General features: G+C 34.9%; 1 protein-coding gene and 1 long non-coding RNA gene across 2 annotated transcripts in view; both read left to right on the plus strand.

Moving 5' to 3' along the window:
* The window catches only part of LOC123553167 (uncharacterized), a 45,307-nt gene extending 42,824 nt beyond the window's left edge, over positions 1–2,483 (plus strand). The window contains exon 4 of the long non-coding RNA XR_006686663.1: positions 2,391–2,483. This is a non-coding gene — a long non-coding RNA (uncharacterized LOC123553167). The remainder of the gene's footprint in view (positions 1–2,390) is intronic.
* Positions 2,484–5,719: 3,236 nt separating this feature from the next.
* The window catches only part of LOC123553166 (uncharacterized), a 34,732-nt gene continuing 22,178 nt past the window's right edge, over positions 5,720–18,273 (plus strand). Inside the window, exons 1-9 of the mRNA XM_045342909.2 lie at positions 5,720–5,850; positions 6,199–6,523; positions 9,135–9,344; positions 9,968–10,177; positions 11,095–11,304; positions 12,212–12,421; positions 13,351–13,560; positions 15,276–15,485; positions 17,582–17,791. Coding sequence (XP_045198844.2) covers positions 5,833–5,850; positions 6,199–6,523; positions 9,135–9,344; positions 9,968–10,177; positions 11,095–11,304; positions 12,212–12,421; positions 13,351–13,560; positions 15,276–15,485; positions 17,582–17,791 — 1,813 coding nt within the window. The 5' untranslated portion in view covers positions 5,720–5,832. The remainder of the gene's footprint in view (positions 5,851–6,198; positions 6,524–9,134; positions 9,345–9,967; positions 10,178–11,094; positions 11,305–12,211; positions 12,422–13,350; positions 13,561–15,275; positions 15,486–17,581; positions 17,792–18,273) is intronic.

Here is an 18,273-nt window from a genome sequence, read left to right on the forward strand (position 1 = left end):
GTGTACGGTTACCTACGGTTTTCCACTTTTACTTTTTTTAAATGGTATTGAAATTCAGTTAATGTATCTCTTACTTAACAAACGTTTAAAAGATCATCAATCATTGTGCTGTAGAGTGTTTGCAATTTTTGTCATTGTACAGTTGTGAAAATCAGGTTTCTTTAAATGCTAGTACTGTAGTTTCGTAGGTGTTGATATCTTTAGAAAAATACACGTACTGCGATTTCAGAATATGCTAAGTATGATAAAATAACAATGAAAACCGTTTAATGTTAACATGCATTTAATTAATGTGACTTCAGTTGGAAACCTATTGTATAAAACAGTTCAATACCGATCTTTGCTAAACTCCCATTAATAAATATTCACACTTAAGTTCATGCAGATCTTGTGTTTAATTTGAAACGTAAATCCAACACCGTAAAATATTTGATAAACATGTCCAAAAATGTATTTTCATATATATATTGAACAGACAAGGATAAATGTGCAACAGAAAAAATAAGTTTAAGTAACGGAAGTATGAATGTGTACTTGATTGTACACAAACATATAGATCTGTATTTAATGCAAAGCATGTAGACACCGATGGCAAAATAAATAAAAAAGGACACAATAAGGACAACTTCTTGAGCACGTTAGCTAAGCTTATTAAGAGACTACCATTTTTTTCTTTTCCTTTTATTGTTGTGATAGAAAAAAATATGTAACAACAGACCATTTGTGTTAAGAGACCACTTTTTGCTCTTCCCTTACGGTCTCGGTCACAAACAATCCCGCGGGCTTCTGCAGACGTTAATACACAAAAAACGTGTATTATCCCTACATTATATTATAGGAAAATGACGCATAAAATGTTGGTCGCATTATGGTTGATTCAGTAGTTTGCAGTGTGTTTGCGCTATAAAGCTATTTTCTTTGTTTTGCTGAAATCACATGACAGATCTGCTTAATATTTAAGAACATTTTTATAATGAAATTGTAGCATGACAGAACTTGCCCTGGAATCCTAGGTCATACACCACCACTACAATCTGGGGTCTCATTTAGCTGATTTTGCAGTTTGTGTGTTTGACTGAAAGTATTGTTCTTTCATTAAACATGACTCCACTTTTTTCGTTTCTTATTCAGCACTGACAATGTTATTCAAGAAAATGTAAGTTGCAGACCCTGATGTATGCTGAAGCCATTGGAATTTGTCAGTTTCATATTAAATAAAAAAAGGCTAGCTACTTAGTGTGCTCATGTCTATAACGGAACAGTGGTAAAAATTGAAATCTGGCCAGACTAGAACGGAAATGGGTTGTTTTTGGTTAGAATATGATAGAAATTGACAAAGTTACTACACTTTTACTGTTAAAATGGATAAACCCAAAACTATCACATTTTCACTGTTTTTTGGGTGTTTTATTTAAAAAAAAATATACAAATACGTAGTCTAAACATTGCTTATTCCTAGCAGTAAGGGTGAGATTGAACATTTTAAACAGTTTAAATGTGTAATTTGTGTGCAGGTCAGAGTAGAAAATAAAAAACAGAGCAAGCTCCAGTTAGGAAAACTGATTGAAAATTATGTCACGACAGTTATTTTTTTGCAAAACTTGATACTTTTACATACATTACAGAAACTGTCATAAAGGCTTAAAAAGTGTTGGTATCAAGTTAAAACCATCCTTGTAGCTTGCTGGTACATTTCAAATGGAAATGGCACTTTCTTAGATAAAAATGTTTTCTTTATAGGAATAGGCCTACAGATACACATAATGGCGGATTCAATAGTTCAGTTTTGCTCTGTACAGCTATTTGTCTTATTTTCTTTGCAATATCTTGTTAAAGTCACATGACACATCTATGCTTTGCATTTTGGAAACATTTGTTTTTACTTAATTAGGCCTATAGCATGACAGATTTTGTCCTGGAATATTAGGCCATACACCACAACTACAATTTCGGTGTCTCATTTTCAGCCGATTATGCAGTGTGTGTGTTTGACGGAAAATAGTTTCCTTGCATAAAACCTATACATCCGTCCGTCCCCTACCCTTCCCCCCTCCCCCCACCACACACACACATAGACGTACACCCCAGTTTTCTTTCGATATTTTTTTCAGCACTGAAAATATTCTTCAAGAAAATGTAATTTATAGACATTTAAAACTGGTCCTGATGTGCGCTGCAGCAATTGGACATTTGTCAATTTTCTACGGAATAAAGAAGGCTAGCTATGTAGTGTGTTCATGCAATGACACAAGTTGTACTGTATGTGTAAAATACCCTTGTAAGATCATGTTTCTCTAAACACAAGTATGGCTGTACTTTAAGTAGACAATAACTTTGGTTTTCGGTATACTAATAGATTATCTAACATTATTGTTTCTCGACCCATACAGGTAATGTGAGTAATACAGTGGATGATATAAAACGATTAAGCCTAGATAGAGAGAAGAAGACTGTATGCACGAATATGACAGAGACAAGCAAAGTATGTACCTTATATATGTGTGAAACAAATATATATCTATGATAAAACGCGATATGAAAATATTACGTCATTTTAATCAGCCTGTTTCTATGTCGGTATGAGTCGGGTTTCTGTTTTAAATCTGAACTGACAGTCTGAGCCAATAAAAATATTCGTTTTGATAACAAATATATAGCTATGATAAAACGCAGTGTGAAAATAAAACGTCCAGTTTATCACCCCTGATTCTTTGTCGGTATGTGTCGAGTTTCTGTTCTTTTTACAAATTTCAACTTCAAACTACTGTTGTTACTGCTATAACTTCCAATAGTAACATCAGTAATATTGTTGTTGTTGCTAAAACTGCCAACAGTAACAGCAGTAATACTGTTGTTACTGCTATAACTTCTTGCAGTAGTAGCAGTAATACTGCTGTTACTGCTATAACGTTCCGGCAGTAACAGCAGTATTACTGCTATTACTGCTAGAACGTTATAGCAGTAATAGCAGTAATACTGCTGTTACTGCTCTACTGCTAACTTCCCGCTGGTACTGCAGTGTTACTCAAATGTTTTCTTTGCTTATACGTGGTCTAACATGTATTTGAACTTTAATTGTTCAGTTAAATCTCTTATGCATCAATGCAAAGTTAAACTATAAAAATCGCGAACATCAATTTCTTTAAACTACCTGCATGATTTATGTTAAGCAAGCCGCGTTTTATCTGATTTGCTTATCTGAATTTATCTTCCATTAGTTTACGATCATATTTTGCCTCAAGATTAATTTAAATAATATAAAGACCGATCATAATTAAGTGCATTTTTGCAGTTAAAAGTATTAACGACAAAGCCAGAAAACTTTTAAAACTTATATTACGCTGTGGTAAAAAAATGTGACTTGCGAAATATGTCATACCTTTTCCTGAATATAACCAGTCTTAAATCATTTCCGTTATAGGTTAAACAGTATTTAGACAAAAAGATCACAAGTTGTTACTTTAAAGGGCATTTGCTACCAGAATTTCGCTTGAAGTTCGGTCATGTTTTGAACATAAGAACACGATTTTTTTTGTTCCTAATCTGTCGTAAAATGCCAAATCAAGAGAGTAATTTTAAAACCTTAAGAAACACAGCAATATTTTTTTTATATCTATTTTTTATTGTAGAACCACCTGGAGGTCAGTGCCATATTTCAGTTGAAACTGTGCTAGAAAGATATATACATTTCTTACACTGTTCGGAAGATTTTCCTAATGTTTGGTTGAACACACCTACAGATGTAAACGTCAAGATGGAAACGTAATGAAAATCCGGCTTAAATATGCGTAAATATCGGGTCTTTTTGATAGATACGTATATACGGAAGCAGACGTTTCTTCTTTGTGTTTTGGTGGTAAAACGGCATGTGCCTTCCATGATGGTCCTTCGGTAATGACCGAATGCTAATAGAAAATTACGTATTGGCGATATATTTTCGCGTCACTATGTCTGTGCGTCCGTTACAGGCTCTTATAATATTTTTTATTCGAGTTCTTAGTATTGTATTCATGGTTTCAACGATAAGAAAGGATGTAAACGTTTAAACAAAAACGGGTATATAATGACGGTTGTTTCACTTGTTCTGGTGACTCAATTCTTGAAGTGCTGGGTCGGAAGCGGTAAACGAACATGTTTTACGGATGAGCTCAAATCAGGTGGGTGGGTATACACTTTTTTCTAATCTTACGGCCAGTTTTCGAAGCGGAATGAAGCAATTTGGTGACCTTCGACGTTTTTGAGATGTAGAAAGGGAAAACGGTAAATTCCACAGACATCGGTTATCACAATAAACGTCTCCATGTTTCGATAAATGTACATTTAATAACTATACAAAATATGTGGTGGGGATTAGTAGAAAATTCATAATTATGAGTAGTGGGGTTATAGGAAATTAAAAAATAATGGATCGTGCTTTTTATTTTTCAAAAAGTGCCTTCCGACCCTCCCTCCCCCACCCCAGCCCCCATACAATTAATTCTGGACCTGTCCCTATAACATTCACTTACTTTTATCAACTACATGTACGTATGCGCATGATTCGATAGCAAAGTTTAAAATTAATTTACCCTCAGTTACATTTCTCCTCGTAGAACGAAGAATTAACATGTGTACAGATATCAAATTGCATGTGACGCTTTACGTACATGGCATCTAACGTCAGAAACGTTGAGTTATATGTCCAAAAATCGGAAGGGTAGTTTGTCTTCAACATAATATTGTGAAAAACTGAAAACCTAAAGTTCGTTTTTTTATTAGACATAACGTTTGCAAATTGATCACTTGTGTTAAAATCAGACTTTCAATGGGCCTTTAGTTCTTTTAAAGATGTCATTTTTGCGTATATTAACCGATTTTTTGTCAACATTTCATATCAGAAGGAACGCGGGTTGCTCAGTAAAATGATAAATATCCGTTGAAATGTGGTGCAAGACCACTTATAAATACGCTAGTCCTTTTATAAATTAGATAAAGTATCATATTGTGAAGTTTCGCTAATTTTACATTTTAATTAGATATTTTAGAAGACCTTTTACGACAGATTTAGGGCATTTTGGCGCCCTTAGTTGCGACGTTCGTGACGTCATCACTGATAACGTACTGTTGCCAAGACGACGGAAAAATAAAAGGGAACCATAGCGCTATAGTTGGACCAAGTTTCATCAAAATCGGAAGGAAAATCATATTTGACGAATAAGGTATCGACCCACCTTAATAACGCAACCCCCTCAATCATTACAGTTTCAGTATGGATATGTGCTGGTCCCTTAGTCAACTTCCAACTGTGAAAATTCATTTTGACAGTCTATGCCACTAGAAATATTCATTTTGACAGTCTATTCGTATGATACAGTAGCCTTTACCGAAAGAAATGTTTGTTTTGATAGTCTATTCGCATGATACAGTAGCCTTTACCGAAAGAAATATTTGTTTTGATAGTCTGTTCGCATGATACAGTAGCCTTTACCGAAAGAAATATTTGTTTTGATAGTCTATTCGCATGATACAGTAGCCTTTACCGAAAGAAATATTTGTTTTGATAGTCTATGCCAATAGAAATAAATATATGCCAATAGAAATAAAGTATTAAGATAAAACACTAGGTAATATAATATTGATAGTATGTGCCGATAGATATAAAGTATTAAAATTAACCATAGACATGTCTGTACTTAAATTAGACAATAACTGGTTTTTGGTATACCAGTAGATTATCAAACATTATCTCTCAAGTGTTATTGTTTCTCGACCGATACAGGTAATGTGATTAATACAGCAGATGATATAAAGCGATTAAGCCCAGATAGAGAGAAGAAAATTGTATGCCCGAATATGACGGAGACAAGCAAAGTATGTACCTTTGTATATGCGTGAAACAAATATATAGCTATTAGCTATAATAAAACGCGATATTTCAATCATCCTGTTTCTATGTCGGAATGAGTTAGGTTTCTGTTTTAAATCTTAACTGACAGTCTGAGCCAATAAAAGTATTCGTTTTGATAACAAATATATAGCTATGATAAAACGCAATGTGAAAACTTAACGTCAAGTTAATCGCTTGATTCATTGTCGGTATGTGTCAAGTTTCTGTTCTAAATCTAAAATTAATTAGTGTAGAAACATGACAGACTTCGCATAAAAACACACATTCACTACAATTTACTACACATTTAATCTATTTCTTTCAATTCATAGTCTTTCCAAAACAACATCCTGTTGTGTCCGAATCATACATGTGGTGACATTGGAGAGAGCATATTTTGCACATCTTGTGGTTACCAGGGTTACCAGATAGTACCGATTACAAAGGTATCTAGTACCGGTTCTGGAATCGATGACAATAAACCAACTTCTTCTGAACAGTTAATAAAGACAAAAAGGTTTTATGAAACTTCTGGTGCCATGGTCAATAAACAACGGCTGAAACCTGATTTTTGCAACTTCTGTGAGCGTGTTCTTGAGACTGGGTCAAGATTTTGCCACAACTGTGGTGAAAAAGTACAATTTTCAGAAAGCACAGGTACGTATGTCACAGCCTCTCCATGAAACTTTTTCAGTAAAACACACTCATATATCTACCTCATTGTGTTAGACATTTTTGGCGTATATGTATATGTATGCGACTATGTACATGTACTATGCACTTCAGACAAAACTTGGGGTCATCTCAAGACAAGAACGAACAACGTATTATCGGTTATTATTAATACCAAGTCTCATAGTCATGTCACATCTGAGCTTGACCACCCTAAGAAATCGTCTGGCATATAGCCATTCTGAATACTGTAAAATTCTAAACAAATAGAGTATTTCCATAATGACAGAATACAGTTGCCTCCTTTAATTTGCGCTCCATAGTCTGTCACTCAGTGTGAAATGTTTACACAAATTTGGAATCACAACCATATTTCATAGGTACTCGGGGCCATCAAATTATTCATGTCTATCAGAAAATCAGGACGAGGCTGTCAGAATAGTAAATAAATACTAAAACCTCAGAAGACATTTTACTCGTTTCTTTCTCAATGAACATTACAGTATATAAGATATGGTACTGCCTCCCATCACTTTGCAACAACAATGTTACAATCTGGCTACAGTTGATTAAATGATATCCTGGAAGATTAATTTGTTTTTGTTTTAACGCTGTATTTTAACAGTATTTCAGGTATGTAACGGCTGAAAGTTAACCTCACCTGTGTTCCTTGATTCAGTGCAAGTACAAACCTATTTTTTGCAAGTAACTGCAAACTTCCCCACATAAATCCGAGGTGGAGGACGTGCGATTTCAGACACAATGTCTTTTATAAAAATCGTCATGAGAACATACGCATGATACGCCTCGCCAGGGAATTTAACTCACGACCCCGCAAACCGTAGATCTGTGCTCTCCCTACTAAGCTAAGTGACCGAGTAGTCTTGATATTAAACAAAAAATACGCTCGCTTCGCTCGTAATAACTACAAGTATTTTATTTTGTTCCATATCCTACGGGATGAAAGGCAATATCGTTATAATTTGGCTTTTATTTCAGCAAGGATATCCAAATATATTTCGCTTTTCGTGCAGTACTAATGTTGCCCATTAAAATTAAATTTAAAAACGGCATTTAAAAATTTTACCTGTGTGCTTAACCGGCTGCATCGTTTTGTATATAACATGCCTGTTGTTTCATAAATGCCTTTTATCCAGTTATACATGTTTATTTTTATATGATATTAAAGAAGAACTAAAATTATGGTTGGCAAAGATGCACAAAATTGCTTCTCGCAATTTTATTGTAAAACCTATGTACAAAAATGTAAATGGATGTTTCGTACCAAGTTTTTATGTACGTAAATAAAGGGGAAACGAATCTGAGCAAAATCTGCCAACCCAAGCTCCTCTTATTTTCTGATGGCCGTCCCCTAGTTATTGAATCTGAACAAAACTATCACTATCAATGATGTCGAAGACCCGTGAGGGATACGGTATCCGTCGTCCGCCCGTCCTTCACCATGAATAACTGTCGTTTCCCGCTCATAAACTGGAAGTCATTCACCAACACGATGTGAACTTCTATGAAGAGGTGAAAAAAACACAAGTGTTTTGTAAAACATGTGGTTCGAAGTTCGACAGAAAAAGATTTGAATCGGGTATTGTAATTTCTGTCACTGTGTCCTTGAGTCTGGATCCATATTCTTTCAGAGTTGTGGTTAAAAAACACCGGGGGCTAGAATGGCAGGCACGTATATCAAAGCATTTTTTCTCTCCTTGATGCTTGTATATAATACCTCGCTCGTTCACCAAGACAAGAGTTATGGCCCTTTACTTTATCAGAAATATGCATAAAAGGACATGTTTTTGTCGCACATATCATAAAAGGTAAAACGTATTTGACTTAGGGTCATGAAACATAATAGGAGTATGATTCAGCATGTGAATGCGTGCACCTGAGGTTTTGTATGGGATTTCTCTCTATCAGACCAGAGTAATGGCCCTTGATTAAGTAAAAAGTATGCAAAAATAACACACATGTTGCATGTATTTCACAAGCTATTTGACTAAGAGTCATAGAATATTACGGAATCGCTATATAGCATGTATGCACATGGTGTTCTATTTGGGATTTTATCCAGCCAGACCAGAATTATGGTTCTTGTCTTAGTCAAAAATGTCCATGAAGTGCTTAAAAGTGTGTATATCTAAAAAGATATTTCACCTAGAGTCATGTATATCTTAAAAGATTTTTCACTTAGTGTCAGGAAACAGTGTAAGAATATTATTCAGCATTTGACTTTGTGCACCTGAGATTTTTATTTCACTTTGCAAGATCAGAGTTATGGCCCTTGATCTATTAAAGTATGCATTAAAGGGATGAAAGTTTGTGTCCCATGTCTCTTAAAATGCACTTGACCTAGAGTCATAAAACATTAGACTCTTGTTATACAGCATGAGGAGTTTTGCACCTGGTGTTCTTCTGGATTTCACTCAGCTAGACTAGATTTATGGGCACTAAATGTTTATTTGCATATATCTTAACATATTTTACCTAGAGTAAAGAAACCGTGTACAGTGAGAGAAGTTTGTGCAGCTGTGTATCACTGACACTTACCTAGTTCATGAAAACTTTTCTAACAAATACATTACAGAAGTCTTTCTTTGTGGCGCCATCAAGGATGACGGATCCACCTGCTATGAAGAGGTGAAAGAAACACAATTGTTTTGCAAAACTTGTGGTGCAAAGGTCGACAGGAAAGGATTTAAACCGGGTATTTGTAATTTCTGTCAGTGTGTGCTTGAGTCTGGATCCAAATTCTGTCGGAATTGTGGTGAAAAAACTCCAGGGGCTGGAATCGCAGGTACATGTATCAAAGTTTTGTTTTCAGTCCTTGATGCTTGCATATATATACCTCACTCAGCCATAAAATAATACGGAATCGCTATATAGCATGTATACACCTGGTGTTTTGTTTGGGATCTTATTCAGCCAGACCAAAATTATGGTTCTTGTTTTAGTTAAACATGTACACGAATATATTCCACCTAGAGTCATGTATATCTTAATATATTTTTCACCTAGAGTATGAAACCATGTAGGAATATCATTCAGCATGTGAATTTGTGAACCTGAGATTTTTACTTCACTTTGCAAGATCAGAGTTTTTTGCCCTTAATAATATGCATTAAAGGGATACAAGATTGTGTCCCATGTCTCTGAAAATGTACTTGAGCTACAGCAATAAAACATTAGACTATTGTTATATAGCAGGAGGAGTTGTGCACTTAATGTTCTTCTGGATTTCACTTTATGTTTCACAGTTATGGGCAAATAAATGTGCTAACAATGGTGTTGGATTTTGCATATATCGAGAGATATTTCACCTAGAGACAAAAAACCATATACAGTGAGAGAAGTTTGAGCAGCTGTGTGTCATTGACACTTACTTAGTTTATATAAACTTTTCTACCAAATATATTACAGACGTCTTTCTTTGTGGAGCCATCAAGGATAACGGATCCACCTGCTATGAAGAGGTGAAAGAAACACAATTGTTTTGTAAAACATGTGGTGCGAAGGTTGACAGAAAAAGATTTAAACCGGATATTTGCAATTTCTGTCAGTGTGTTCTTGAATCTGGAACCAAATTCTGTCAGAAATGTGGTGAAAAAACACCGGGGGCTAGAATCGCAGGTATATGTATCAAAGGTGTTTTTTTCAGTCCTTGATGCTTGCATATATATATACCTCACTCATTCATCAAGAAAAAAGTTATGGCTCTTTACTTTATTAAAATATATGCATAAAATGACATTAAAGTTTTTTGACGCACTTATCTTAAAACGTATTTGACTTAGGGTCATGAAACATAGTAGGAATATTATACAGCATGTGAATTTGTGCACCTGAGGTTTTGTATGGAATTCCTTTCTATCATACCAGAGGTTTGTCCCTTGATTTAGTCAGAAATATGCAAAAAAGGTACACAACTTTGTGTTGCATGTATTTCACACGCTATTTGACTTAGAGTCATAAAATAATACGGAATCGCTATATAGCATGTATGCACCTGGTGTTCTGTTTAGGATCTTATCCAGCCAGACCAGAGTTATGGTTCTTGTCGTAGTCAAAAATATACATGAAGTGTTTAAAAGTGTATATCTTAAAAGGTATTCCACCGAGAGTCATGTATATCTTAAAAGATTTTCTACTTAGAGTCATGAAACAGTGTAAGAATATCATTCAGCTTGTGAATTTGTGCACCTGAGATTTTTATTTAACTTTGTAAGACCTGCGTTATGGTCCTGGACTTAGTAAAAATATGCATTAAGGGAATACAAGATTGTGTCCCTTGTCCCTGAAAATGTACTTTACCGAGAATCATGTTTTATAGCATGAGGAGATGTGCACCTAATGTTCTTCTGGATTTCACTCAGCTAGACCAGAGTTATGGGCAAATAAACGGCTTCAAATTGTGTTGTTTGTTTGCATATATCTTAAGATATTTCACCTACAGTCAAGAAACCATGTACAGTGGGAGAAGTTTGGGCAGCTATGTGTCATTGACACTTACATATCTAATATAAACTTTGCTAACAAATATATTACAGAAGTATTTCTTTGTGGCGCCACCAAGGAAAACGGATCCACCTGCTATGAAGAGGTAAATGAAACACAAGCATTTTGCAAAACATGTGGTGCGAAAGTCGACAGGAAAAGATTTAAACCGGGTATTTGTAATTTCTGTCAGTGTATGGTTGAGTCCGGATCCAGATTCTGTCAGAAATGTGGTGAAAAAACTCCGGGGGCTAGAATCGCAGGTACGTGTACCAAAGGTTTATTTTTCAGTCCTTGATGCTTGCACATATATACCTCACTCATTCATCAAGACAAGAGTTATGGCCCTTTACTTTATTAAGATATATGCATAAAAGGACATTAAAGCTTTTTGTCGCACATATCTTAAAACGTATTTGACTTAGGGTCATGAAACATAGCAGGAATATTATACAACATGTGAATTTGTGCACCTGAGGCTTTCTTTGGGATTCCTTTCTATCAGACTAGAGTTTTGTCTCTTGATTAAGTAAAAAAATATGCAAAAATAAAACACATGCTGTATGTATCTCACACGCTATTTGACTTAGAGTCATAAAATAATACGGAATAGCTATATAGCATGTATGCACCTGGTGTTCAGTTTGGGATCTTATCCAGCCAGACCAGAGTTATGGTTCTTGTCGTAGTCAAAAATGTACATGAAGTGTTTAAAAAGGTCACCAAGAGTCATGTATATCTTAAAAAATTTTTTCACTTAGAGTCATGAAACAGTGTAAGAATATTATTCAGCTTGTGAATTTGTGCACTTGAGATTTTATTTAATTTGTAAGACCTGAGTTCTGGCCCTAGACTTAGTAAAAATATGCATTAAGGGAATACAAGATTGTGTCCCATGTCCCTGAAAATGTACTTACCGAGAGTCATAAAACATTAGACTAATGTTTTATAGCATGAGGAGTTGTGCACCTAATGTTCTTCTGGATTTCACTCAGCTAGACCAGTGTTATGGGCAAATAAATGTGCTTGAAATTGTGTTGTTTGTTTGCATATATCTTAAGATATTTCACCTAGAGTCAAGAAACCATGTACAGTGGGAGAAGTTTGGGCAGCTATGTGTCATTGACACTTACCTATCTAATATAAACTTTGCTACCAAATATATTACAGAAGTATTTCTTTGTGGCGCCATCAAGGATAACGGATCCACCTGCTATGAAGAGGTAAATGAAACACAAGCATTTTGCAAAACATGTGGTGCGAAAGTCGACAGAAAAAGATTTAAACCGGATGTTTGTAATTTCTGTCAGTGTATGGTTGAGTCTGGATACAGATTCTGTCAGAAATGTGGTGAAAAAACACCGGGGGCTAGAATCGCAGGTATGTGTATCAATGGTTTTTTCCAGTCTTTGATGCTTGCACATATATACCTCACTCATTCATCAAGACAAGAGTTATGGCCCTTTACTTTATCAAAATATATGCATAAAAGGACATTAAAATGTTTTGTCGCACATATCTAAAAAAACGTATTTGACTTAGGGTCATGAAACATAGTAAGAATAGTATACAGCATGTGAATTTGTGCACCTGAGGTTTTGTTTGGGATTTCTTTCTATCAGACCAGAGTTTTGTCCCTTGATTTAGTCAGAAATATGCAAAAAAGATACACAACTTTGTGTTGCATGTATCCCGCACGCTGTTTGACTTAGAGTCATAAGATAATACGGAATCGCTATATAGCATGTATGCACCTGGTGTTCTGTTTGGGATCTTATCCAGCCAGACCAGAGTTATGGTTCTTGTCGTAGTCAAAAATGTACATGAAATGTTTAAAAGTGTACATCTTAAAAGGTATTTCACCAAGAGTCATGTATATCTTAAAAGATTTTTCACTTAGAGTCATGAAACAGTGTAAGAATATTATTCAGCTTGTGAATTTGTGCACCTGAAATTTTTATTTCATTTTGTAAGACCTGAGTTATGGTCCTGGACTTAGTAAAAATATGCATTAAGGGAATACAAGATTGTGTCCCATGTCCCTGAAAATGTACTTTACCGAGAGTCATAAAAATTAGACTCTTGTTTTATAGCATGAGGAGTTGTGCACCTAATGTTCTTCTGGATTTCACTCAGCTAGACCAGTGTTATGGGCAAATAAATGTGCTTCAGATTGTGTTGTTTTTTCATATATCTTAAGATATTTGACCTGCAATCAAGAAACCATGTACAGTGAGAGAAGTTTGGGCAGCTATGTGTCATTGACACTTACCTATCTAATATAAACTTTGCTAACAAATATATTACAGAAGTATTTCTTTGTGGCGCCATCAAGGATAACGGATCCACCTGCTATGAAGAGGTAAATGAAACACAAGCATTTTGCAAAACATGTGGTGCGAAAGTCGACAGGAAAAGATTTAAACCGGGTATTTGTAATTTCTGTCAGTGTATGGTTGAGTCTGGATCCAGATTCTGTCAGAAATGTGGTGAAAAAACTCCGGGGGCTAGAATCGCAGGTACGTGTTTCAAAGGTCTTTTTTTCAGTCTTTGACATATATACCTCACTGATTCGTCAAGACAAGAGTTATGGCCCTTTACATTATTAAAATATGCATAAAAAAACATTCTATGCAGCAATTGCTATATAAGCATATAGCGAAATCACCTACACATGAATCTATGATAAAATATGGTTGGCTGTTACATTTCACCCCCTATGATTGTGGCATAAGAGATTCTACTTCAGTTCCATTACATACAAATTATTTCAGGGCCAAACGGTTGAAAACAGCATTCCAGAAACATAAATATGATAAAAAGTCATACTGACTTATGTGTAGGACCGTAAAACACTTTTCGATCTCTACGAGCGAATTCAATTAGCTTAATTAAGATTCAGCGGTGACGTCTTAAATGTATGCATAAAGTATGACGTCGTAATGATGTGACGTCATATAAAGTTAAGCTCGTAACTTGTAACACAGGATCAACTCGCCTAATTTGATGATTCTCTTCATAATTAGTTTGCGAGCTGTTAGATTACTAAATTATAAATACTTCTCAAAATTCTGATAAAAAGAAATAAATATCTATACGTTCCATTGGCTATGCAACTTTTTCTAATCGTAGGGGGTAAATTGTAACAGCATATGACCCGAATGACGTATTACGCTGAAAATGTAGTACTGTAAAATGCGAATTATTTGCGTTGTTAGAATCGAAATAATAAATATGTTCCAATAATTTTATCAATTAATAAAACATGGGCAGTCGTTTGGATGCGAATAATTAAATCACGAGTGCGTAGCACTCGTGATTCAATTATTACGCATCCAAACTCCTGCCCATATTTTATTAACTGATAAAATATAGGAACAGATTTATTATTTCTTAATTAAAGTTTTTGTCGCACATAGCTTATAATGTATTTGACTTAAGGTCATGAAACATAGTAAGAATATTATTCAGCATGTAATTCGTGCACCTGAGGTTTTGTATGGGATATCCTTCTTTCAGACCAGAGTTATATATGGCCATTAGATTAGTAAAAATATGCAAAAATGACACACAAGTTTGTGTTGGATGTATCTCACCCGCTATTTGACTTAGAGTGATAAAATATTACGGAATCGCTATAAAGCATGTGTACACATGGTGCTCTGTTTTGGGATTTTATCCAGCCAGACCAGAGTTATGGTCCTAGTCTTAGTAAAAAATGTACATGAAGTGCCCAAAAATGTGTATGTATATCTTAATAGCTATTTCACCTAGAGTCATGTATATTTTAAAAGATGTTTCATCTAGAGTCATGACACCACGTAGGAATATTATTCAGTATGTGAATTTGTGCACCTGAGATTATTATTCAACTTTGCAAGACTTTGCAAATTTATGGCCTTTGACTTAGTTAAAATATGCATTAAGGGGATACATGTTTGTGTCCCATGTATCGGAACATATACTTGACCTAGAGTCATAAAACATTAGACTTTTGCTATATAGCACAAGGAGTTGTGCACCTGGTGTTCTCCTGGATTCTACTCAGCTAGACCCGGGGTATGAGCATATAAATGTGCTTTAAATGTTGTCGTTTTCTTTTTTCATATATTTCAAGATATTTCACCTACAGTCAAGAAACCATGTACAGTGAGAGAAGTTTGGGCAGCTGTGTATCAATGACACTTACATAATTAATATAAACTTTCTAACAAATATATCAAATATATTACAGAAGTCTTTCTTTGTGGCGCCATTAAGGAGGACCAATCCACCTGCTATGAAGAGGTTAATGAGACACAAATGTTTTGTAAAACTTGTGGTGCGAAGGTCGACAGGCAAAGATTTAAACCGGATATTTGTAATTTCTGTCAGTGTGTGCTTGAGTATGGATCCAGATTCTGTCAGAATTGTGGTGGAAAAACACCGGTGGCTAGAATCGCAGGTACGTGTATCAAAGGTTTTTATTTCAGTCCTTGATGCTTGCATATATATACCTCACTCATTCATCAAGACAAGAGTTATGTCCCTTTACTTTATCAAAAATATACATAAAAGAACATTAAGGATGTACGAGCGTTTTTTCTAGGATATCCGCCATTTGAAAAATGTTTCTTCGAATATTGCTTTCTAACAAAAGTTTTTACAAAAATTAACGCTAAATAATAAAAATATGACTAATAATGTACTATTTAACCAAATAGATTTTACTTTTTGCGAAAAAAAAAATTCACCCTTAATTTCGGCTGGCATTTGCCTAAAATTGACGATAAGATTTACAATGGTGTAGGTAATTTCAAATATCTATCTATTCTATCTTTTACCGCCTCGATAGCCTAGTGGTAGAGTGTCCGCTTCGAGTGCGGGAGGTTGTGGGTTCGATTCCCGGCCGCGTCATACCAAAGACGTGAAAAATGGTACCAGTAGCTCCCTTGCTTGGCGCTCAGCATTAAAAGGGAAACTGGCCTCTTCTCTCATACCCTCGTGGCGATGGATTCCATCAGGAATGAGGTGTCGAGAGTGATTAATATAAGTTGTAGAACTTCCTTCACAATTGACCTAAAATAAATTATGAATAAAATTATGAATAAAATATCTATGAAAGTACATGTAGATCAGGTTTGTTTTTGATATTTTCTTGACTGATACATAAAATAACGATAAACTATAACTGAAATAAAAGTTTTCAAGATAGCGCTTTATTTTATCTAGAAAATATAGATAAAAACAAAAAGTACAACAATATCAAAATTTACCAGTTTTAAACAGTTTTTTCTTAATAAATTTCTTAGATGCACGGTGACCCCAACCTTTTTTCTTTCTGTTTTGAAGCATTTTTGTTTGTCATTAAAGTTGCAAAATATTTTGAAAATCTTACCGTCAGAAGTTTTTTTATTTTTTTTGTAGATCTAGATACATATTTTCCATTGAAAAGTAAGTGGGTGGGGTAATTATGTCAACATGTAAAATAATAGAGATTTGTTAGTGACATTTATGCTTATGTAATACTGATATCACCTTGTATTCATATTAACCTGTAAGACATGAAATCCCTATAACATTAAATGGGATATTATATGTTTTATAAAGTACCATCATTTTTTCAATTTTACAAAAATTCAGAAATGCTTAAACAGTGGGTGAAGAAAATGCCCTATAAAAATAAAACGAGTTCGGTGACCTGTGGTTTTTCTACTCTTGTTTGTCTTAGAAACTAACGTTCTTCAAGCTCACAGAGTATGAAAAAATTCTTAACGTTAGAAAAAATTCGCTCCTACATCCTTAAAGCTTTTGTCGCATATACCTTTAAAAAAACACATTTTTGACTTAGGGTCATGAATATATTAGGAATATTATACAGCATATAAGTTTGTGCACCTGAGGTTTTGTATGGGACTTTTTTTCTATCAGACCAGAGTTATTTCCCTTGATTTAGTCAAAAATATGCAAATGACACACAAGTTTGTGTTGCATGTATCTCACCCGCTATTTGACTTAGAGTGATAAAATATTACGAAATCGCTATAAAGCGTATGTACACTTGGTTTTCTGTTCGGGATTTTATCCAGCAAGACCAGAGTTCTGGTCCTTGTCTTAGTCAAAAATGTACATAAAGTGCTTCAAAGTGTGTGTGTGTATACCTTAATAGCTATTTCACCGAGAATCATGTCATCTGATTTTATTTCACTTTGCAAAATCAGAGTTATGGCTCTTGTCTTATTAAAAATATGCATTAAGGGGATACATGTTTGTGTCCTATGTCTCTGCAAATTTACTTGACCTAGAGTCATAAAATATTAGACTATTTTTATATAGCATGAAGAGTTATGCACCTGTTGTTCTTCTCGATTTCACTCAGCTAGATCAGAGTTGTGGGCACATAATTGTATCTAAAATATTGTTGTTGTTTTTTTTCTGCATATATCTTAAGATATTTCACCTACAGCCAAGAAACCATGTACAGTGAGAGGAAGTTTGGGCATCTGTGTGTCAATGACACTTACCTATTTAATATAAACTTTTCTGACAAATGTATTACAGAAGTCTTTCTTTGTGGCGCCATCAAAGATGACCGATCCACCTGCTGTGAAGAGGTGAAAGAAACACAAGTGTTTTGCAAAACATGTGGTGCGAAGGTTGACAGACAAAGATTTAAATCGGGTATTTGTAATTTCTGTCAGTGTGTGCTTGAGTCTGGATCCAGATTCTGTCAGAATTGTGGTGGAAAAACACCGGGGGCTAGAATCGCAGGTATGAATATCAACGGCTTTGTTTTTAGTCTTTGATGCTTGCATATATATACCTCACACTCATTCTATGTAAGATTTCAAAAGATATTTGTTTTTGTTTTTGTTAGGTTTAACATCGCACCAACACAATTACAGGTTATATGGCGACTTTCCAGCTTTGATGATAAAGTAAGACCCTAGAACCACCAAACTTCCGTAAGCCAACCGGATGGCATCCTCACATGAATAATTCAATGACCCCATGTGAGGCTCAAACAAACATCTGCGAGGGGACGGGCAAGTGATTTGATGTCAGCAACCTGAACCACTCGGCCACAGAAACCCCTTATAGTCTAGTCCAGATTTCAATAAATGTGAGAGGTACAGGCATTTTGTTAGTATTTGGTCCCATATACTTTTTTAGTATAATTTGGGTATGCTGAATTCAAAAATATTTGTAAACCATCTGACAAATAATTTTTTGTAGGTCAAAATGGTGGAAAA

Source organism: Mercenaria mercenaria, chromosome 4 (genome assembly GCF_021730395.1).
Source record: "Mercenaria mercenaria strain notata chromosome 4, MADL_Memer_1, whole genome shotgun sequence".
Lineage (NCBI taxonomy): Eukaryota > Metazoa > Mollusca > Bivalvia > Venerida > Veneridae > Mercenaria > Mercenaria mercenaria.